This window comes from Rhinopithecus bieti, unplaced genomic scaffold, assembly GCF_001698545.2.
Source record: "Rhinopithecus bieti isolate Rb0 unplaced genomic scaffold, ASM169854v2 scaffold_55570, whole genome shotgun sequence".
Taxonomy (NCBI): domain Eukaryota; kingdom Metazoa; phylum Chordata; class Mammalia; order Primates; family Cercopithecidae; genus Rhinopithecus; species Rhinopithecus bieti.
The window spans coordinates 113,951-137,262 of NW_016821707.1; the positions used below are offsets into that span (position 1 = coordinate 113,951).

General features: G+C 43.4%; 1 protein-coding gene and 1 pseudogene across 5 annotated transcripts in view; one reads left to right on the forward strand and one right to left on the reverse strand.

Annotated features, from left to right (window-relative positions):
* The window catches only part of VLDLR (very low density lipoprotein receptor), a 34,538-nt gene that overhangs the window by 1,035 nt on the left and 10,191 nt on the right, over positions 1-23,312 (forward strand). For 2 of the 4 annotated variants that reach the window (XM_017860546.1, XM_017860547.1), the window contains exons 2-7: positions 14,162-14,281; positions 18,907-19,029; positions 20,426-20,548; positions 22,187-22,558; positions 22,655-22,777; positions 22,864-22,986. In XM_017860546.1, the coding sequence (XP_017716035.1) occupies positions 14,162-14,281; positions 18,907-19,029; positions 20,426-20,548; positions 22,187-22,558; positions 22,655-22,777; positions 22,864-22,986 (984 nt within the window). The remainder of the gene's footprint in view (positions 1-14,161; positions 14,282-18,906; positions 19,030-20,425; positions 20,549-22,186; positions 22,559-22,654; positions 22,778-22,863; positions 22,987-23,312) is intronic. The other 2 variants (XM_017860548.1, XM_017860549.1) reach the window with 1 other exon arrangement.
* Positions 12,875-13,536, reverse strand: LOC108520969 (60S ribosomal protein L13a pseudogene; annotated as a pseudogene). The gene has a single exon (XR_001883075.1). The product of XR_001883075.1 is annotated as a 60S ribosomal protein L13a pseudogene (transcript).

Consider the following 23,312-nt stretch of genomic DNA (forward strand, 5'->3'; position numbering starts at 1 on the left):
CGCCCCTCCGTCGGGGGCCGGGACCCAGCCGGGGCACCGGGAGACCCCGAGGCGCAGGTCTCCGTTTGCCCACCCGCCTCCTAGGAGGCGCCTCTCGGCTCTCTCTCGCCTTCTCTCCCTCCCCTCAGTGGTGGCGCCTCTGAGCTGTCAGCGCCGCGGCTAAAGGGAGCCAGGCTTGGGGAACAGTGGGGTTTGGGGTGTCCTTACGCCTCGCCTGAACTAGTCTTCGATCCCTCACACCGCCTCCCCCAAAGCCGCTGCTTTGCCTCGTTTCTCGCCCCCTTGACAGGGGCTGAGGTATGTGGGCTTCTGAGCATTGAACAATGGTTCTGCCTCCTCTGCCAGGCGGAGTGTTAGGAAGGAGGTAGAGGGCCGAGACGTGCGCGGCAGCCCGGGGCGCGCCCCTCGAACCTCAGGGAGTGTGGGAGCGGACGGTGGGCGAAGGTGAGGGCCTCCGGGGACGCGGGGCGCCAGGTGCTGGCCGGGGCTCGGAGTCTTCCGGCGGCCGTGAGCGGGCGCACGTTCGGTGGGCCGCAGCCGGGAGACTCCGCGGAGCCGCGGGCAGTGCGCAGTCTGCGCACCCAGACTGCGTCTCCCCCGGCGCGGGGCCGCCTCTCCGGCGTGCGGGGTAGGGGAGGAGCGGGCTTTACGCAGGACTGTCCTCTGGGTGCTTCTCCCCTCCCTTTTCCACGCCTCGGGCGGCATTTGGAAACCTCTCGGGTCTCGTGTAGCTGAATGGGGAGGGGGAGTGGAACGAAGACTTAATTAGGTTAGTTTGCTGATCCTCCTTCCTGTTGACGTTTCCTCGAGAGGAATTGAGTCCTAGGTTAGTGACTGTAATTAGCCTTCATTCTAAACAATAAATCAAAGGAACAGCGCGAGAGCGAGTGTGTGGCCCTGTCTTGTTGAGAAGGGCAGTGGTGACTACTGTCGGGTCCCTAGAGTCTGCCGCAGGGACCTGGGGGCCCTGCCTGGTCTTCAGCCACGTTCCCACTTGGGGCCTCATAACTTTCCTGGACAAGCGACAGGAAGCCCTTCTAAGAGGACTCAGTCAGAATCCTAGCGCGTCCCAGAAGTGATCTTCAGATGTGACGCCAAGGGGCTTGTCAGCTGCGGGGAATTGGGACTGAAAGCCGCCCCGGCCCGAAACACCCATTCCAGAGTCCCTAGCTCCCGTAGCCAGGTGGCTTAAGGGGCCCTGCCTGCCTGCAGTCACGTGCTCCTGAAGTGAGAGCGAACTTTAAAGTATGTGGTCAAGGAGCTTCTCGGGCAATGCCTGGGGTTTTTACGTCTCCGAATGCCCCTGCCCTTTAGTTGCCACTGTCCGGAGGGTGTGAACTGGGATTGGCCTTTCTGCCCTCTGCGATTGGCTGGCGGTGCGATCACATTTAGGTTGGTCACATGATTCCGCGGACTCCTAAGCGAGCAGCACGGGAAGTGTTACTTTCAATGGAAAGTAGGAGACTCCACAGGCTCCTCAAATGACTTCCCCTGCCTGGACTCTTTGAAGAGGACGAATGTGTAGTGAACGTGGAACCTGATGTGTAACAAGCCTGAGAGCCTAGAAAAGCGCTGCTTACAAGAGTTTTCAAACGCTAGCATTAATCATTAATGGATGAGTAATACTAACTTATTAAACGATTTCTCAGTATAGTGCCATGACATGCATTATGCCTTTTATAACATTTCAAAACACTAAGGTATACCAGGAGGGACAATTATCCAGGAAGGTGAGAGAAAAGTTTCATTTTTGCTGCATGTCCCTTCCACTAGAGGTTAACTTTACCTTATAGAATGCTAGGAATGCACCTAAACTGACTTGCGTTAGTCAAAGCCAGATATTCACCTTGTATTAGGCAGGTGAGGATCCTCTTTGTCACATGTGAAATATTTGACATGCCATGAACAATGGAAAAAACAAATTCTTCAAAGGAAAGGAGGCAGATTCTTTCAGAACTGGAGGAAATTTGGGCTGAGGCAGGTATTGACTCTAAACCAATCCCAACTGGCATCTGTCTTAAGTTCAAAGTCCCAGGGCATGTGGGCTCACTTTCTACCCTGGAGCTTCTACCATACCCCATCTCTCCACTGGCACATGGTGCTGTTCCACGGTACTCCTGGACAAGGCAGGTGAGCACTGAGACTCTGGCAAGGAACTTAAAGCTATTGAGAAGTTGGTATACCTGATTGCACAATTCCTGGGGGTTCTAGGACATTTTCCTCCAGCCTGAGTAGTCAGGATTAAAATCTGTGGTATGATATCTTCTTGAAGGCCAAAGTCTAAAAAAAACCAAGGTTTTGTGAGAGCTATTCATATATGGCTAGCAACTAGGCTAAGAGTAGAAGGAAACTTCTCACCGTGAGAAGTGGGTTGGTGTTACTGGTGGTAGTAATAGACCTGGAGGAAAGAAACTGGAAGGCATGGAAAGTAAACTTGGCTCATCCAGATAGCACCAATGAAGGTATGACGATAGTAACCCTTATCAAAGCCTGATCACTCATGTGAGCAAGGACTGTGTAAAGGAAGGTCACCAGCCAAGCCCTCCTTGGCAGTGACAGCTTCTTGAAACCTAGTGTAGCTTTGTTCCCTGAATCACCCTCTTGCCCACTTTATGTGGCATTTACCTATAGTGCCTCTCCTGTGTCGTTTTGATTGTTTGCTTTTATGGCCGAAGTCCCCAGATACCTAAAGCATGTATAAAGGTCAAGTAGAGCTGCCAATATTAAGACTTAAGCACAATAGACTGCTATTTAACACAAAATGTTGCAAAGGTGACAGCCTCCATGTTCAAAAGAAGTGAAGACCTGATCCAAGTGTCTCTACCTGTCATAAAATTGAATAACCATAAACTTGACTTGACTTGAGTAGTTGTATTACAATTTTGGAAGAGAAAAAAAGTTGTTACAAACCTCTTCTGCTCCAGGAGAGGTAACAAACTGGTGATACTAAACAAGAACTCCTAGAGTAGAACATGACCATAAGATCAAGGGAACAGATAGTACCCAGCCATATGGCTTCGGGTTTTGATCCCAAACCTTGAAGACTTGCCACACAGCATAGAATTCATTTTAAATATCTAGCCCATTTTCTATTTCTCACAGAATGTAAATAAAGTCGTTCTTTTCAGTGCACGGAAAAGTGCTTAAAATGAGGCAGTTGCCTACATGACTTAAAGTAATAATTGCATTCACTTTGGATACTGACTTTCATTTGGAAAACCACCTTCATATACTAGCCTAAGAAATTAATGCATTAAAGGGCTTGATGAGGTCTATAATGATGTTCATCATAAATGTGCCTGCCTTAGGGAGCTCCTTGTGGTGGCTAATACAACTGCCCTCTCCATGGTTGGTTGATTAAATTCAAAATTGCTTAGTTTGGTCCCTACTAATTAATTAATCTCAAAAGACTACTTGGACAACAGCATGATAGACTACTTTCAAGGCAAACAGTCCAAAAATACCGTCTACTGAGGTTGTGGGCGAGATAGACTTGTTAAGCAGAAGTAAGTAGTCCAGGGACAATTTGGGACAATTTTTTCTGCCACCTAAGAGTTTTGGGCTAGAAAATCTGAGGACTGACAGTTCTTCTGAAGAGTTGGGGCAGAGTCTAACCTAGCTGTAGGAGAATCTGGCTTTTAAGTAAAAATCATCTCAATTTTACTCTCTGCATTTTTCAAACTAAATCAGTGTCTCTTTGCCAAGTTCTTCTATTGGCTTGCAACAAAAACTAAACACTTAATACCACTTAGTTAGATACACTAACTGCACTGCAGGAACCAAATGAGATGGCAAATGATAACACAGGTTGAGTGTCCCGTATCTGAAATACTTGAAACCAGAAGGGTTCCACAGATTTTAGATTTTTTCAGATTTTGGGACATTCACACATACATAATAAGGTATCTTGGGGATGGGACCCAAGTCTAAACATGAAATTCATTTATATTTCACATACACCTTATACACATAGCCTGAAGGTAATTTTATAGAATATTTTTAATGATTTTATACAAGAAACAAAGTTTTGACTGCAACTTGTCACATGATGTCAAGTGTGGAATTTCTACTTACGGCATCATGTCAGCATTCAAAGTTTTGGATTTTGGAGCATTTCAGATTGTGGATTAGGGATGCTCAACCTGTATCATAAATTTAGCATATTTTTCCCATTGAGTGAAGTCTCCTAGGAAAGCTTGGCCCAATAGTTTTTGTTTGTTTGTTTGTTTTTGAGACGGAGTCTCGCTCTGTCACCCAGGCTGGAGAGCAGTGGTGCTATCTCGGCTCACTGCAAGCTCCACCTCCCAGGTTCACGCTATTCTCCTGCCTCAGCCTCCTGAGCAGCTGGGACTACAGGCGCCCACGACCATGCCCTGCTACTTTTTTTTGTATTTTTAGTAGAGACGGGGTTTCACCTTGTTAGCCAGGATGGTCTCGATCTCCTGACCTCATGATCCACCCGGCCTCCCAAAGTGCTGGGATTACAGATGTGAGCCACTGCACCCAGCCCCAATAGTTATTTTGGGTCTCTAAGCAAGGTAATGCCTGCTAGGTCCTGTAAGGGTAAGTGTGGAGATTCTGTTAGAAATGTTGCAATGCTTGCTTAGTGATCCTTTGCCTACTTTGTAGTTTAGAGATGCTGGAAACTATAAGATGGAGCCTCTGGCTAGAACAGCTGATTTTGCCAACTTGGGGGGCATCTGGGTAGCCTTTATGTATATAGACATGGTGATGGGGATGGGGGGACTTGCAATTTGCCAAGCAAGGGACCTAACAAAGCCTTGGCGATAGACAGCATTTGTGATTACATCACATGTCAGAACTTAATAGTTCTCCCACATACTGTGAGTAAACAGGGTTTCTATTTTATAGACTGCCTCTAATCTTTCATTTTCTTAAAGACTTCCCCAGATCTGAGGTATTAACTTATCTATATATTCACTAAGTAGGTTGCAGATTGATGCTGTTCATCTTTGTGCATCTTCTTGAAACCACTTGATGTACATCTACTGAGTACCTACCGTATGGCACCAGGCACAGGGACAGTGACCACAGCACAGGTTCCTTCACTTGTGGCACTTAGTCTAGTGGGGGAATCAAAGCAGGAAACAGCTGAAGACCACTTGGAATAGAAACTGTGAAGAGGAGTGAGCAGATCCATTGTTTAAGACTTAATCATAAAAGAGGCAGATAGCAGCTGAAGATTGCTGGAGTTTCCATGTGCTATCTGGGTTCTAGCTTATGAAGTTTCCCTAAAATCACCAAGAACTTAGACTTTAATATGAAAAAGCCAGTAAAATTTCTATCTCTGCAGATAATCCTACAAAAGTGATATGATTCAAGCAACAATGGATTACTGCCAGTATTACGAAAGAGCAGTAAAACATGTCAGAAGTAAAATCTGGGTCTGATATATCAAACTCTTAACCTTACCAGTTAGCCGCTGCTAACTTTCTCAGGTGTCAGAACCTCTCTTTTCACATGGAAATGAAGCCAACACACCCAAAGGGACACACTCATTCTGACAGACAAGTGTGTGAAAATGCACTGTTTTTAAATGATAAATTGCAACGAAGAGGCCAGGCGTGATGGCTCACACCTGTAATCCCCGTGCTTTGGGAGGCCGAGGTGGGCGGATCATGAGGTCAGGAGTTCGAGACCTGCCTGGCCAACATAGTGAAAGCCCATCTCTACTAAAAATACAAAAAAATGAGCCGCGTGTGGTGGCACGCACCTGTAATCCCAGCTACTCAGGAGGCTGAGGCAGGAGAATCACTTGAACCCGGGAGGTAGAGGTTGCAGTGAGTTGAGATCGCGCCACTGTACTCCAGCCTGGGCTACAGTGCGAGACTCTGTCTCAAAAAAAAAAAAAAATGTTACAAAGATGAGGTGAAGGTACCCTCATAGGTATAGGGAACAGGGACCTTTATAACCTCGAGTGTTTCAAAGTATTCTAGCTAGTAAAACAACCAGTCACACTTGGTTTCAAGTTCTGAAAAGCTGGGAAAATGTTATTGACAAAAGTTTTTAGTTGAGACCAGCTTTATTAGTAAACTAATAAATCAACTCATGCACCCAAGACTACCAACTAGTGCCTAGAGAATGTAGGATGTCACGCACCAGGTCCTGAGTTACAAATGTAAATTGCAGGCCATGCCTTAGGAGATCTCTGTGTCTAAAGGTGGAAAATGGTAGCTGAACTCATCTCCTTGTGTGATGGCTCTGTGACAGGGACTATTATGAGAAAGCAGTCAGACCATACCTAGTTTTTCCAAAAAAGGCATTGAGACCTCATTCAAGAATACAATCTGAGCCCACTCCTGGTGAATGGGTGGACAAGGGCAACATGAACAAACTGAGACAAAGCAGCCATGAGGAAGGGCAAAGCCATGGGGAAGTGAATGGGCCCCCTTTGAGCTGTTGGCTCAGCCTGTATAGCAGATGGTGGGTGGTGACCAGTAGGGAAAAGTCTGAGGAAATTAGTAGGGAACTTAATCCTAGAGATAGTGGTAAGCCGAGAAATGACCCCATTCTTGGCTATTCTAGGTTGCTTGAATCACTAGGTTGCTTGATATGGGTAGAGAATGTGGCAGCCTGGAGGCAAAGGAACAAGAGATTTAACTTTAGATCAGTTGAGAGAGGAGGGCTTGGGCATGGACACGGTTTGATGGCCAAATATCAGGGAAGAATTTGGGCTTATTTCTGGAGTACTGATTTAGAGTAAATAATGGGGCCAATCAAAGATAGACCACACAGGGAGGGAAGGATAGACTTTAGAAGAACCTCTGCCTAGTAAGACACCCAAATAAATTTTTTCTACAAAATAGTTTTGAGGGCTTGACTCAGGTGTTACTATCATGTGTGTTGTAAAAGAGGTATTTATCTCCTGTCCTCCTGTGATGAACTTTAGGCCTTATGAGGGTGTTATTAGTAGATGTTACAACCCTGAAAATGAAAGAGCCACTTACATTATGGGTAGAATCTGTAGCTTCTTAACCTTAGTGCAGTGGTTCTCAAAGTGTGGACCGAAATTGGCAACATTAATTCAATATTAATTGAGTTCATGTGTCAACATTGACTCATTAGAAATGCAAACTTAGGCCCTGTTCTAGACCTACTGAATCAGAATCCAGGCTGGGGCCCAGCATTCTGTGTTTTAACAAGCCTTCCTGGGGATTCTGATGCACACGGGAGCTTGAGAACGACTGACTTAGTTTACCACTCACAGAAGCTAACGATTTTCAAGGTATATCAGATGGAGGGCCTTTCCTCTGACTTGAACCCTAGACAAGAAAACCAAGAGCTATAATCCTTTTAGAAGACTTGCTGAGGAATTCTAGCAGCATTTTTAAAAACTTAGAATGGGGAAGGAAAGCAGGCCTCCATCTCAACAACAAGGCTCAATCTAAATTGATGCTTAGTAATGCAGTATCTGGAGCCAGTGCCTGGATTCAACTCCTAGCTCTGCAAAGGGCGATCTGGGACAAGTGACTGTACTTTCCTTCTCTAGCAGGTTTCCTGATCTGTAAAAGAGGAATAATAGGGCCAACCATGCAGGATTAAGAATTTTAAAAGCTAAGAGATGTGAAGTCTTAGAGTGGTGTTTGACCAATAACAAAAACGATTCAGTTATATCCATGATTCTTAAGATCAATTTGATATAAATGAAAAAGCTGACAATTGAACTGTAAAATGCACTTATTTCCGTGACTCAGAAGAATTAGCCTACATATTCACCACTTTTTAGTGGCCCCCAAACTATTTTTTTTTTTGAGGTAGAGTTTCACTCTTGTTGCCCAGGCTGGAGTGCAGTGGCACTATCTCAGCTCACTGCAACCTCTACCTCCCGGGTTCAAACAATTCTCCTGCCTCAACCTCCCAAGTAGCTGAGATTACAGGTGTGTGCCACCATGCCTGGCTAGTTTTTGTATTTTTAGCAGAGACAGGGTTTCACCATGTTGACCAGGCTGGTCTTGAACTCCTGACCTGAGGTGATCTGCCTGCCTCAGCCTCCCAAAGTGCTGGGATTACAGGCATGAGCCACCGTGCCTGGCCCAAACTGGTTCTTACAATGTTTCAGAGGCTGACTTTAAGGTGAGAACACAACCTTTGTGCTTGACAGCTCAGAACATTTCCCTTAACACCTGTTGTGGTACTTTGCCTCTTACAAATCCTTCTCCCCATAGGAAAACTTTTTTGCTGACTCAGAAATTTGGCAGGCAGTAGAAGTGAACTAGACTAAAAATAAATGCCCTTCGTGGCCCCAGAAGTGCCAGAACAAATGGACTGAAGGAATTCCAGCAAATAACACCCATATGCTCAAGCAGTGAGTAAGGGCATGAGAGAATTAAATGCTTGGCCCCGGTGGCCCCAGCAGTGTGGCAGCATGAGCCTCTGTGCAGGTTGAAGTACACTCTGAGCCTGGTACCAGAGCCACTTGCTCTATATTCTGGGCATGCATGTTGGAGTGCTCCTGCCAGGGTGCTGCTCAGAGCCCCATAGGGAGATTTGTAGTCCATCTGGAAGGCTTGGTATTTACCCAAAGGCCTATGCAGTTTTTTACTGAAGCTTATGTATTGTTCTTCCAAGTCAACCCCTGCAGGGAAAATTAGACAATGGCAGGCTGGCTTCTATATGCATTAAAAACCCTGCGTTTCTCTCTAAGACATTGGTCTTATTTTATGAAAAAGATCTCAAAAGCTTAGGCCACAAAACAAAATAGAGCAATGGGTCTTAAACTAAAAAGCTTCTGCACAGCAAAAGAAATAATCAACAAAGTGAAGAATAACCTGCCGAATGGGAGAAAATATTTACGAACTATTATCTGACAGGAGACTAATATCCAGAATATATAAACTCAACAGGGGGAAAAAAAATCCCATTAAAAAGTGGACAAAGGACATGAATAGACATTTCTCAAAAGAGGACATAAAAATAACCAACAGATACATGAAAAATTCGTTACCAGTACTAATCATCGGAGAAACACAAACCAAAACCACAATGACATATGTTATACCAGTCAGAATGGCTATTACTAAAAAGACAAAATACAACAGATGTTGCTGAGGATATGGAGAAAAGGGAAAATCATGCCATTTGCAGCAGCATGGGGCTGGAATTGGAGGTCATTATGCTAAGGGAAATAAGCCAGGCACAGCAAGACAAATATCTTATGTTCTCACTCATGTGGGGAAGCTAAAATATTTCATTCCATGGAGGTAGACGGTAGAAAGATGACAGAGACTTAGAAGTCGGGGGAAAGGGAGGGCAGATGAAAAGCGGGTAAAAGAATACAGATATATACTTTATACAGATATACAGTAAGATAGAAGAAACAACATCAGTGACTGTAACAAAAATGTACTCGCGTGATGGACACCCTAAATCCTCGGATTTCATCAGTATGCATTCATTACATACATGTAACAAAATTTAACATGTACCGCATAAATTTATACAAACAGCACCAAGAAGAACCCTGAGTTTCTTGGAGCCAGTGAACTGCCAATGTGTCTGTGTAGCAATGTTAACTATTTAGAGAAGCAAGGCTCCCAGGAAAATAGGTGCCTTGAAGTGTGCTTAGTCTGATTCCATCTATGTAAGTGATAGTAAAGGTGAGAATTTTTTTGACGCTCCAGGAATTCATGCATTACAAATTTAAATAGCCACATAAGTGAGTAGGTACAAGTGACTTCCAACCTCCTCACCCAAAGGAGTAGAGATATTCTAAGTATTAGAGCTGGAAGAAAACCTATACAATTTCTTAATAGAACCCTTTTCAAATTCTTCCAACAAAATCCAACATTCAAAAGAAAGTGTTGGTAGAGGCAGAGGTGGAACACACAGGGCATGGCCTTTCCCTCCCCTTCAACCGCCCCTTAACCTAAGGCATTCTTGTGAAACCTCATGGCTTTGAGGAACCCACTAACAATTGCATTTTACCCCAACTTCTCACCTGTCTGAGCCGAAGTGCCTAGCACTTCTACTTCCAAGGTATTTTTTGAGGTGTCATCGGCTTTAGCTTAGCCCTAAGAATTAAAAGAACCTCGAGCGTAGATGATTTCAAGCTCAACTTGTTCCCTTTATGAAAGTATAATACTGAATTTGAGACTTAACTTTCATGGATGGGAATAGACTGCAGGTCCACAATCCTGTAATCCCCAAAGCTTTGGAAACCAAAAGCTTCTTAACTCATTTGGTGCTTTCAATTCTCCTAGAGCTCTGCACAGCAGCAGTCCCAGCTGAGTCCCAGAGGTGGAAAGGTAGAACCTTTTAAAAACTTGAACAGAAAACTTAACAGTGTTCCAGTCAGTGGCTAAGGGCTCGGCATTCGATTTAGTGTCTGGGCTCACCCTCTCTGTGGGAAGCAGAGAATTAAACAGAACTAGGGAGCACTTTCTGCCCAGTAGCAGTCCCTCAAAACAAAGTGCTTAGGAAACGAAGAGGCATAGCCATAATGCTTAAGGTCTTTATTTGCCTCTCTTTAAAGAATCCTTTATAAAGCCAGCTTGTCTTCCCACCCCCACCCCAATGTCATTCTTTTAAACAAGCAGGAACATTTTAGTAGCACACTGTACTACTAATGCCTATTGCTACTTCTCCTTATTGGAGTGTGTGTGTGTGTGTGTGTGTGTGTGTGTGTTTGTGTGTGATTGACAGAGGGTAAAACACAGCTTTATGATGATCAGGCAAAAGCTTGAGTAAAGTGGAAATATCTGGGATAAGAAAAGCTAGAAATTAAGCTCCTTTTTGGCTTCAGATATTTTCTTAGTAGAAAATGCTGATGCCTGTCCTGAGTCTGCTCAATATAGACTCTTGGAGCAGAGCTGCTAGGATTTTAGTAGAATTTATTACTGTCAATAGCTTGTATATTACAACTAAATTCAGAGACCCTCTTTAAGGCAGTAGTAGAGTAAATACCAGCCTTGGGATGCTGTATACCCATATTTAATCCCAGACCACTCTAAGTGCCTGTGAAATCTGTAGCTTCAAACTCATTTTTAAGGAGGTTGTCTTCCAGGTGCCTTAACCCTGAGGTGGGAAACTATCATTTGACATTGACCTTTAAGTTCCTATTCAAATCTGATTACAAGGTTCCCATTTTGACACTGTAGATATCAATGTCAATGTTTTTGTCTCATTTTGACTTAACCTTTGGTAACTAAAACCTTAAGAAAAAAAAATCAGAGGCTTTCAACCTTTACTGTATCCTGACTCCAACCTGACTGTTCTTTCCAAGTATATTTATACCTATGTTCTCAGACTACAAATCGTTCTTTTTCTGATTACTCAAGGTAGAGTCTTACCACCTTCACAGTCCCCAAAGGTAGTAAGGTTATATAGAACTACAAGACATATACCCTCAGCATTGAGAATATTGCAGACATATTAAGAATCCAGTGGCAATGAAGGAAGAGGGGAGAGGCACCAGGTACGTCATATTTGGTTTAGCAGTATAAAACCGCGCAGGTGATGCTTCCTGACAACAATCTCTACCCTCCTCTAGCTCCCCTTCCAAATCCCTAGTATATTACAACCCATAAAACATGTGAGGAATGAAAAAGTATTATGAAATGAAGGTAGGAAACCATTCTGCTTTGTAGCTGGGTCCTAGCTTAATTAGACTCATGGGAGCAGAGTGATAGATGCAGTTTTAAAAGCAACATATTTAATATCCAAGGAAGTAACCACACCCATATGGTCATCTTGATTTGGGTCAAATTTTAATCTCTCTGGGAAGAGCCACAAAGCACAGAATGCTCCCAGACAGCAGGGAGTAGCTGACACTAGGGAGACCAACTAGGGTATTGTGCACATAACACAAGAGTTCCAGTCTGTGCTTGTCTCTGTAATATCAGTTCTTATGCTAGCGTGCCACAGCTGCAAATGCTGAAAGGTGGCAGGAAATCGGAAGGCCTTCTGCTTGGAAACCCTCCCTAAGTAGTCTGCGTGAACTATATGATTCCACTGTTTTTCTCAAATATTTGCAGTATATTTGCTTTAAGCGGCCACATCTGTGCCTTTTATCGTAAAGCAATCACATCCGCCAGAAGGACAGAACTGCTAATGATAGGAAGCACCTGAACATTAGCTGGCCTGTGCCGGGCAAAAAAACCAACTGTCCCACTTACAAGTCTTAGTTCACACCATTGTGTGAATTAAATATCCATACATTAAGCATAGAAGAACAGATTCAGAGAAATAGAATCTACATCTTCAGCTCCACCTCACTTTTCTTTCTTCTCGTCTTTAAATGACGAATGATCTTCCTTTCCCTCTTAACTATACTTTCTTGTTGCTTTTTATCTTGGAGCTGTTTTGTAAACCTGTTTTCCAATTAGACCTCAGTTTCTAAGAGGAGGAATCATGTATTCAGTCTCTATTTCTACCCTATTCTTTTTTTTTTTTTTTTCTTTGAAAGCAGTTTATTTCTCATTACAAAATACAGGTGAGGAGCACCGGCGATGCCTGTAACCCCTTGGTTGCGCATCTTCCCAGTCTATTTCTGCTTCTAGAAATACCCTGTGCACAACAGCAAGCTCATACTGTTCCCAAGTGCTTGCACATTCTAACAGCTGCAGAGTATATGACCAGGTGGAAAGTCCAACAGATGCCCCACTCACAAGGTAGGGCCCTCCAGCCCGTCTTCTGACTCCCTTTTGCTAACAGTAACTGGTTGCTCTTCCTATTGGTCATAGATAAATGGCAGCTGCACAATTCTCTGCTTTCAAGCAACCTCGGGAGGCAGTGACTAAGACCCTTTCCTTGCTCCCAGCTTCCTATGTCCCCGGCCGCCTGTGGCACCTGGACTACTGCTGCCCCTGGGTCCCGCACATTCCAGGGTGACGATGGAGGAAGGGCAGGCCACACATGAGGAGTTAAGTCTTTATTGGGTTCAGACCAGGAGTCCGTGGGTCTTGAGGACCTGTGTGTATTTGTCAATCTTCTTCTCCACGTTCTTCTCGGCCTGTTTCCGTAGCCTCATGAGCTGTTTCTTCTTCCGGTAGTGGATCTTGGCTTTCTCTTTCCTCTTCTCCTCCAGGGTGGCTGTCACTGCCTGGTACTTCCAGCCAACCTCGTGAGCCAGGCGCCCCAGATAGGCAAACTTTCTTGTAGGCTTCAGACGCACGACCTTGAGGGCAGCAGGAACCACCATCCACTTTTTCTTGTCGTAGGGCGGTGGGATCCCGTCAAACACCTTGAGGCGGTCCGGGGCAACCTGGCCTCGCTTGGTCTTGTGAGCCAGCGTGCCTCGCACGGTCCGCCAGAAGATGCGGCTGGGGGCCCGGAAGTGGTAGGGGCTTCGGCAAGGGTTGGTGTTCATCCGCTTGCGGAGGAAAGCCAGGTACTTCAACTTGTTTCTGTAGAAATTGCCAGAAATGTTGATGCCTTCGCAGTGTACAACCACCACCTTCCGGCCCAGCAGTACCTGTTTAACCACGATGGCCGCCAGGCGGCCCAGGAGATGGCCTCGACCGTCGAGCACCAGGACCTGCACCTCCGCCATCTTTGGCAGCCGCCTGGGAAACTTCTACCCTATTCTTGTTGTTCCTTCTAAATCTTCTTCACTGTGCCTGTAATAGAAACATCATTAATGGATAATAGTATGGATGTGGACAAGAAATGCCATTAAAGGATTAGGACTTGGCTGATTATAGCCACACATGTAGTTTCAACAAATGAGAAAAATGAGTCCAGAGGCAGAGATGATGCCCCTTGTGGTCTCTGGGCAATCTGGATTCTTTCTGTTTTGGTCTGGTTCCATTTGCCCGAGATCACTATTCCAGCCACTATGCCCAATTTTCAGGTACCAGAAATGAATAGATGGAAAGAAAATGGATCCTCTGTCCTCTTAAGGACGTTTCCTAAAGTTGTATATACCATTTCAGTTTACATTCCATTAGTCAGAATGTAGTCACTTGGCTGTACCTCACTAAGAAACAGGCTGGGAAATCTAGTATTTAGTCTTAGGATGGACCCAGCTAAGAACGCAATTACTGTCAGTCACTGGCTGAAGATTCATCCTACTCTGGCCTTTAGGATGTTACAGCCTGCCGAGACTGCAGTGTCCTTCTTAGAAGGTCCCCATCCATGGGTATTAGGTATCTTAAATCTATAACCAATCCTTGCTTTGCTGAGTGTTCCATTCTTATTCCAGGGAGAAAAGCCAAATGTGAACCCTCCCAATTCCAGTGCACGAATGGTCGCTGTATTACGCTGTTGTGGAAATGTGATGGGGATGAAGACTGTGTTGACGGCAGTGATGAAAAGAACTGTGGTAAGTAAAGACTTTGATGACTTATGCATTTTGTTAAAATATGATGTTAATCTGCAAACGTATTGAGATTCTGAAAATAAAATCACTTCTAACAGTTGCTTTGAAAGAGTCTAAAGAATCTGTACTTCTCTGTGTAAAGGAATAAAATTGAATCTTTGACATGGGGTTATCAACTTGAGAATGGAATAAGGTGATGTGCCATTTAAATGACAGGACTTAATTTATCTTAGATTAGACAAACGTGGAATAGGAATCTGGGAGAAGGAAGAAGAGGACCAGAAATAGAGACAAACAGAAGATTGCTTAGAAAGGACTGTTTTCTTTCCCCTTTTGATTTTCAAATAGCTCTAATCCTAGAAAAGAAGGCAAGCCATGGACATGAGAAAATCCCATAAAGTTTCAGGGGGTTAATTAACCCCTGACATAGAAACTACAAGCCAGCACAGATCAAAGATCAGATAAGGATTCTTTTTTAATTCTCTGCCTACAATAGTTGCTAATTCTAAAGCATTAGCAGAGCGGAAGACATTCTCTCCCCAAGAGAATGGGGATACAGTGTCACATCCATCAATCAGCATCTATCAAAAGATCATTGTGAGAAATGCCTATGTATGCAATCTATACAACGTCATGTCAAGCCAAAACAGCTGAGAACCGCATGGCAAGATCACCTTTAGATACCATGAATACATGCTGAAGTTTGCTCTAGGATCCTTTTGTTCCATGTGGTAAACATTCTGAAACAATATTCTATGTGAATATTGGCGCTAACATTGTCATTTATCTTTTAAAAGATGTTATATAAAGATGTTCACTATACAAGGTAGAAATACAGAAGAAAAGTAGAGACTAAATGTAGGTCTCACCAACTGACACCTTGTTACGCCCTTACCTACTTCTTCATGCATCATTACTAAAAGGCTATACAGTGTGCATCATGGCAGACCTTGTTCTACACCTGTTCGCTCTGAGCAGTATCACAGGTGTTTTTATGCCAATGTGTAGAGCAGATCAGCAGCTCCTTTGGAAGCATAAGAAAGTCAATTCTACGGTCTCGGGGAAGAAACTTACATCCAGTCGTAGGACCAAGAATAGTTCTCCTGTGCAACACTTTCCCATCATTTGCATTTTAACACTAAGATTTTAATCTATTCCACAAGACATTGAGTCTCATGCTATTTCTGGGTTACCTAGGTAATTTAGTTCCCTCACTAAATATCTCCCTAGAGAGTCCTCACTCTTGTCAACTATTTTCCCGTTGTAAGTTGCAACTTTTTTTTCTCTATTCTAAACTATATATTTGGCAAAACCCATTGCTTGTTCTTAAAAAGCAATTATTCTCTTTATATTACAAAAGTCTTTTTTTACCATCTGACTCAGTAGGAACTAACCTGGGTCAACTTGGGATTTTTCTAAAATAGTCTTGTATAAGTACTCTTTACTAGCCACATGGTAGGACAGTTTGGAAAAGAAAAGGAGGTAGATATATATCTAATCAAGATCATTTGAGGTAGGAAAAATTGTATTCTTAGCCACAATTTGTTTCTACTTCCCATGTGTGACAGTAGAGAAAGAAAGTGGAAGCATTACAATCAGGGAAGTTCTGAGTGCTTACTTTGTTTCTCTATGGAAGAGGAAAGCTGTAGAATTACTTAAAACTTCCAAAGCTACCTCCTATTTTTGGTCTAATCTCTTAATATGGAACTTGGTTACAATATTTAGCATGGTTCTTTATTTCCAGTATGTCAGTGGGCATAGTCAACTTAACTTTAGATTCTCTAAGCCATGTGCTTCTGTTGGTCTCATTAACTCATTCTTTTAGAGTGTTAGGCTGAGCTAATTAATCAGCAACCTAAGTACTCTAAATATGTAACTGCTAATTCTCTTCCTCTGTAGCACATCTAAATTTTTACTTGTCTCTCAAGGCCCAGTTCAAATATCCTTTCTTTACCCTCCCAGTCTATGCTCCAGATGAAGACAGATAACCCTACAGCAATTTGTCTCTGTTTATCTTTTGCTCAAACACTGTGGTATACAGCCAATCTTTCACATCCTCATTATGTTTTCTAAGACTTAAAATCATGGGGGGCCAGGTGCAGTGGCTCATGCCTGTAATCCCAGCACTTTGGGAGGCCGAGCGGGTGGATCATGAGATCAGGAGATTGAGACCATCCTGGCTAACACAGTGAAACCCTGTCTCTACTAAAAATACAAAAAAAATTTAGCTGGGCATGGTGTAGCCCCAGCCGGGCACCTGTAGTCCCAGCTACTCGGGAGGCTGGGGGAGGAGAATGGCGTGAACCCGGGAAGGCAGAGCTTGCAGTGAGCCGAGATCGTGCCACTGCTCTCCAGCCTGGGCGACAGAACGAGACTCCGTCTCAAAAAAACTGCCAGGAGCGGTAGCTCACGCGTGTAATCCCAGCACTTTGGGAGGCTGAGGCGGACAGATCACGAGGTCAGGAGATTGAGACCATCCTGGCTAACACGGTGAAACCCTGTCTCTACTAAAAATACAAAATATTAGCCAGGCGTGGTGGCAGGCACCTATAGTCCCAGCTACTCGGGAGGCTGAGGCAGGAGAATGGCTGAGGCAGGAGAATGGCCTCTGCAAGGAGGCAGAGCTTGCAGGGAGGCAGAGCTTGCAGTGAGCCGAGATCACACCACTGCACTCCAGCCTGAGTGACAGAGCGAGACTCTGTCTCAAAAAAAATAAATTAATTAAATAAATTAAATAAATAAATCATGGGGTCTCTTTACAGCAATTTCACTACTCCCTCTTTTGCAACTTCCAAAGAATATCACAGGTTGAATTACAGCAACTAACCCTGCAGACCCTCTGACTTCTTCCTCCATGCTCAGGAGAACATGGGCCTTGAATAGCACTTAATTCATTAACACTAGTGTTTGAGTTTTTCAGTGATTTTAGAAACAGACATGAATCTAAAGCTAGCATGGCTAGTCTTGTTTCCTTGGTTATGTAATTCAAGGAGATAATCTTTTTTAGATCATCATAATTTGCCAACCCATCTTGAGTTCTAGAAATTAACTGTAATCACTGTCTCTCCCCTTTATAATATCTTACACTGAACCAGAGTGGTCCAAGGGCAAACTCTAAACTCTGAGAGTTCTACTTACTTTAAGCCAGTGATTTGGGAAACAGTCCCTTTCAAATGTTCATCAAATTGTGAATTTTTCACTTATTTATCTTCACAGAATATATGTTATAGAGGAATGTTTTAAAATAGAAATTTGGGTAGAAGTTATAAGCATATAGGCAAGAAAGAATATAATCTAAGAAAGATAAGCTTAGGGTATCTTGTGTGGCTACTTTATATCAAGATTCATCCTACTCTGTGATTCCTTCATGGGTAGGGTAATCAAGCTGCCCAATTTGCTTAGGACAGCCCTGGTTTATACTTATCTTCTGGATAATTAACCGTGTCCCCTCTCTGCTGAGACTGTCCAATTTTGGACAAAAAATTGCATGGTAACCCTAAGTATAGGGGAAAGACCTACCCCAGCAAGAATTAGCAGCAGAATCAATTCCTTTCCTTAGGCTATTTTAACATTAGCAGTCAGTTATGGATATTAGCACTGACAGCTTCAGTGACTTTTAGCTGATTGATGTTAGCCTACCCCTTGGCTAGAAAGGCTAAAATCATCTCTCCCTTGAATTCTAAATACAACATCTTTTGTTACACTGATTGAGTTTTCTCCCCTTTCTACCTGATGAGTTCCTTTGCCCCTGTAGACCAGTATGGGTGACAATATTCAGTACTGGGGTTTGGCCTTCATTCTCCACACTAAACACATATGTTGTTAAGGGATGCCCCTTGAACAGTGTCTTAGCTCAGACTGCTCTCACAAAAACACCATAGATGGGTGGCTGAAACAACAGAAATTTATTTCTCATAGTTATGGAGGCTGAGATGTCCAAGATCAAGCTGCCCAGCAGATCTGGTATCGGGTGAAAGCTGTCTTTCCGATTTGCAGATGACCATCTTCTCACTGTGTCCTTACATAGTAGATTACAAAGAGAGAGAAAGCAAGTGCTCTGGTTTCTTTTTATAAGGGTGCTAATCCCATTCATGGGGACTCCACCCTCATGACTTATTTACCTCCCAGAGGCCCTACTTCCTAATAACATCATATTGGGGGTTAGGATTTCAACACATGAATTTTGGGTGGAAACAAACACTTCAATCCCCAGCAAACAGTTCTACTATGATCCAGTCAGAAGAGGGAATGTTTAGCCGTTAAATGTATGAAGTACTTGAATGACTTGGAAGAAATACATGTAGAAAATGAAAGTGTTACTTAATCTCAACATTATACAATAGGCAGGAAGTTAAATGTAAGATATCTCCGAGTCGTAAGATAATGGGCAACTTCTATCTGACCTTGACTTCAGTTTCCTCCAAGTCTCTCAAATGAGCATCTTCCTTCTCTGAAAAAAAAATAATAATGATTTTTCTGAAGATTCCCCCTGGATATTGGCAATTGAGTGCCCATTGACTCAGCTTTTTTAAGAGCAAAACATGCCAAAATGCAGTGTGAGCCCTCATGTGAAGCTAGGGCTGTGGGTAAGTGACTTTAACTTTAACCCTTCAAATAAACGTTTGTAGTAAAGAAGACGTGTGCTGAATCTGACTTCGTGTGCAACAATGGCCAGTGTGTTCCAAACCGATGGAAGTGTGATGGAGATCCTGACTGTGAAGATGGTTCAGATGAAAGCCCAGAACAGTGCCGTGAGTGTAACTCGCTTGGGCCTTGAACTTTCCTAAGTTGTTCGGTGTCTCACATTTCTAAGTATTGCTTAATTTACTACTTGGTATTCAGTTTTCTTTGCCCGCCTTAAAGTTTAGGTCAATTGACTCCAAAGTCAGTAAAATCATTACCAGTTTATCAGCCTCCTTTAAAGAATGTTCTCCCTGGTCCAACAAGACTGCATTCTCTTGGGTAGCTTCACTATTGAATACTTAAAACTGAAGTCAGCAGATTCAATCAAGAACTCCTTGACTAGGTGCATAGATTTCAAATGTTTGATTATAATGACTCTGAGCAGATGGTACTCTGGTCCTGGAAGCTAAGTCAAGAAGTGAGGGTTCCCTATGGGCCAAGCATAAGCTTTTAGAAGCACAGCTTCTCATACTATTAAAAAGCTATTACTGAAGAGGTAAGGTAGCTAGTAATTGGGTGAATAGTGACTTCTGACACACATGTAACCTAAAGTTACTAAAATGGAGATCTTACAGCTTATTCTTAAATAAGATAAACTTCATAGGTATGCAAGTGTATACCCGTGTCCTTAGGAAATAGTCTATGAGACCATAAAGAATGATGGTTTGGGATCATATAAATTGAGATCACATGAATGTCAAGGCGAAGAAAGTCTTAGAGTTTATTTTTGAGTCAGTAGAGGCCTGCACTGGTGGAAGCACTAAAGAAGGACTAACATGAACAAAAGTTAGGTCTAAAATGTGATTATGAAAGAAAATCAAATGGAAAGGAAGATAAGGGTGTTACTTTCAATTTTCTAGATAAGTTGAGGGGAGTAATATTGGTCAAGACAAGTGAGTTCAAGGCCTGTGAGCTAAAGACAGGTTGTGTAAAGATTCAGCCTCAAGTTTTAGTGGAGAATGACCTCGTCAAGTCAAGCATTAGGGCATGCTTCTACTTTGCAAGATGTCAATTTAAAGGAGGTTGTGAAGGAGGCCTGTAAAGGAATCTAGGCAAAAGAAGATTTCCTAGGTGTTTGACCATCTGACTTTTCATGCATTTGAAATTAGATGACAATATCTGGGTGTGTCCACTTGATATACAACAGATAAATAGTGGTCTAGGAGCAGCCCAGCCAGTAAACTTCACCATGCCAAGTAAAACAAAAGCCAGAACTGAGCACGCCATGGGACCTTGAAGGAGTGACGTGGTCAAGGCTGTCAGGTACACTGCCAGGTAGCATAGGTTGGCACAGCTTCTAAGGAATGGAGCTGATGATAGAGCTCCGCAGGCTTCAGCCAGTTAGAATTTCACCAGTGTGCCAGGCTACTGAGTCACAGGTATTAGTGCTTCCAGGCAGCACAGGAGCATCAGCTTTGCATTGATCAGTTTTGAGGCTCTTTTGAGACTGTATATCATCAACAGATATGAGAACATGCCGCATAAATGAAATCAGCTGTGGTGCCCATTCTACTCAGTGTATCCCAGTGTCCTGGAGATGTGATGGTGAAAATGATTGTGACAGTGGAGAAGATGAAGAAAACTGTGGTAAGAAGATCAGTGTTGAGTGACGTAACCCAAAGACCCTTTTCCTAAAGGAAGGGTGGGCAGGGGAAACTAACTTAAGCATGAAGACGCACTGACATTGACTCACTTTTCAGTGACTTCACTATCTGCTCAATTACTCGTCCTTCATAACTGCCCTAAAACCCTAAAAGACATTCACATGGCAATTGGCCATTGCTTGGTGTTTCTTTTAGGCAAATAGAAATAAGAAGGTAAGTCATTCAAGGCACTTGTATATAGCAGTAGCTCAGGGAAGCAGCAATTGTGTGGGCTTTTGTCTCTGTTGTGACAGTAATTCATGTGCCTTTTGCACTCTGGCACAATAAAATTAGGTTAGTAGGGTTGGCAAACACATTCATAGGTCTAAACTTGATTGGGTTATTGGAATAAATTATTTGAGTATTATACAAACATTTCTTTGCCCCTAAACTAGATTCTGGCATAACTTTTCGGGGGAAAAAAAAAGACACAGAAGCATGAATTAACATCTTGCCTCAGATACCCAAAGAAAAGTCTACCCAACTGGTGATACCTTTGTCTCCTGTTGCAGTTCCTGTCTCTGAAAGCTAACTCTGTTTCCTATTCTTTCATGTTTCTGGTCTTGGAAAATCTTTAATAAAATGCATGTTGAAGGTGAGGTCCTGGGAAAATCGCTAGGTTGAACAAACAGTGCTTTGAATGTTCTTTCAAGCTACCGCCCTTTTTATAGGGCCTCTAAAACCTACCCAGGTCTGACAAGCATGGGTCTCCTGATATAGTAGTAGTCAAGGGAGCTCAGGATGCTTACAGTTGAAACACCAGTCTTGTGTGTAGAAGTCACCTCCTGAGGTCAATACCATTGCACCTAGTCCAATGAGTTTTAGTGTTCAATCCTAGAATTGAGTTTTCTGTATTGGTAAGCCCTCGTGCTGCCAAGTGTTTCCCTTATAAATCTAGACTTTGCTTCCCAAGAGAGTCGTGGTCTCTATTCTAACTGCCACCAAATTGTGACCTTGAAATGTTTGGCAGGAATTTAAGTCAAAGTACCAATTGGCTAGTAGGACTAGCTTATCATTGTCAGCATACCTGATTGTTAAATGGTGATTACAGCCCTGGCAGTGACTTTTTCAAAATGGAAAGTGTTTAAGACTTGTTATTCCTGACCCTTATTTAAAGGACCAAAAAGAGGAACCATGTATGGTAGTATGTGGTTCACTTCTTTTTGGTAACAGTGTCTCAATGCTTGTGAGTATTACGTTGCATGATATTCTCAACTAGTGATGAGATCTGACAAGCTGTATGTTGATTCAAGGACAACTCAGTCTCTGCCTTCCAAATTGAAATCCCTTGTTTCAGCTTGTTATCACAGCCACTTTTAGAGTCAATTGTGGTTCTCATCTCAAATTAATTTCCAGTCTTCAACTATTTTCTTGGTCCCTTATTTCTGTTCTTCTTATTTATAGTGTGCCTTCATTTTTTGTACAATGAGACTGTGTTCTTGATTTAACTCTGTTGTAGCCTTTAAGTTGGGCTAGTAAGTTAGGATTAATGAATAAAGATCAATGTATTAGATTTTGGGACAAGAATCTTGAAAGGACCTATCTTGATGCACTTTCAATGGGGTACCCTCTCTCTTAACAGGCAATATAACATGTAGCCCCAGTGAGTTTACCTGCTCCAGTGGCCGCTGCATCTCCAGGAACTTTGTATGCAATGGCCAGGATGACTGCAGTGATGGCAGTGATGAGTTGGACTGTGCCCCGCCAACCTGTGGCGTCCATGAGTTCCAGTGCAGCACCTCCTCCTGCATCCCCATCAGCTGGGTATGTGATGATGATGCAGACTGCTCCGACCAATCTGATGAGTCCCTGGAGCAGTGTGGCCGCCAGCCAGTTATACACACCAAGTGTCCAGCCAGCGAAATCCAGTGTGGCTCTGGCGAGTGCATCCATAAGAAGTGGCGATGTGACGGGGACCCTGATTGCAAGGACGGCAGTGATGAGGTCAACTGTCGTAAGTAGCTTTCTAGCATGGCACGTTCAGTTCTCTTCCATGTATCAACTGGGACAATTTGCTGGCTTCATTCCATGGTGTTTCCTCCCTTTGTAGCCTCTCGAACTTGCCGACCTGACCAATTTGAGTGTGAGGATGGCAGCTGCATCCATGGCAGCAGGCAGTGTAATGGTATCCGAGACTGTGTCGATGGTTCCGATGAAGTCAACTGCAAAAATGGTAAGGGTTTCTTCTTGTTGGTTAAGCAATGGATTGCTCTGACCAGACCCACTCATGAAATCTCTCTTCTTTGTTTCTCTTTGTAGTCAATCAGTGCTTGGGCCCTGGAAAATTCAAATGCAGAAGTGGAGAATGCATAGATATCAGCAAAGTATGTAACCAGGAGCAGGACTGCAGGGACTGGAGTGATGAGCCCCTGAAAGAATGTCGTAAGTGTACTTGTTGCTCAAGTACAAACCCTGGAAGTTTGATACAATCCAGCATAGCTAACACTGTAGACCCTGCGTGAATGGCTGGTTAAACTTTTGAATATACTGAAGTTTAATTGTAGACTTCAGAGTGATACTTTATGACTTAAAAACCCAGGTAGGACAAACTATAGTGTTGGTTTTTGTTATGTTTTTTGTGTTTTTTGAGACGGAGTTCCACTCTTGTTGCCCAGGCTAGAGTGCATTGATGCAATCTCGGCTCACTGTAACTTCTGCCTCCCAGGTTCAAGCAATTATCCTGCCTCAGCCTCCCGAGTAGCTGGGAC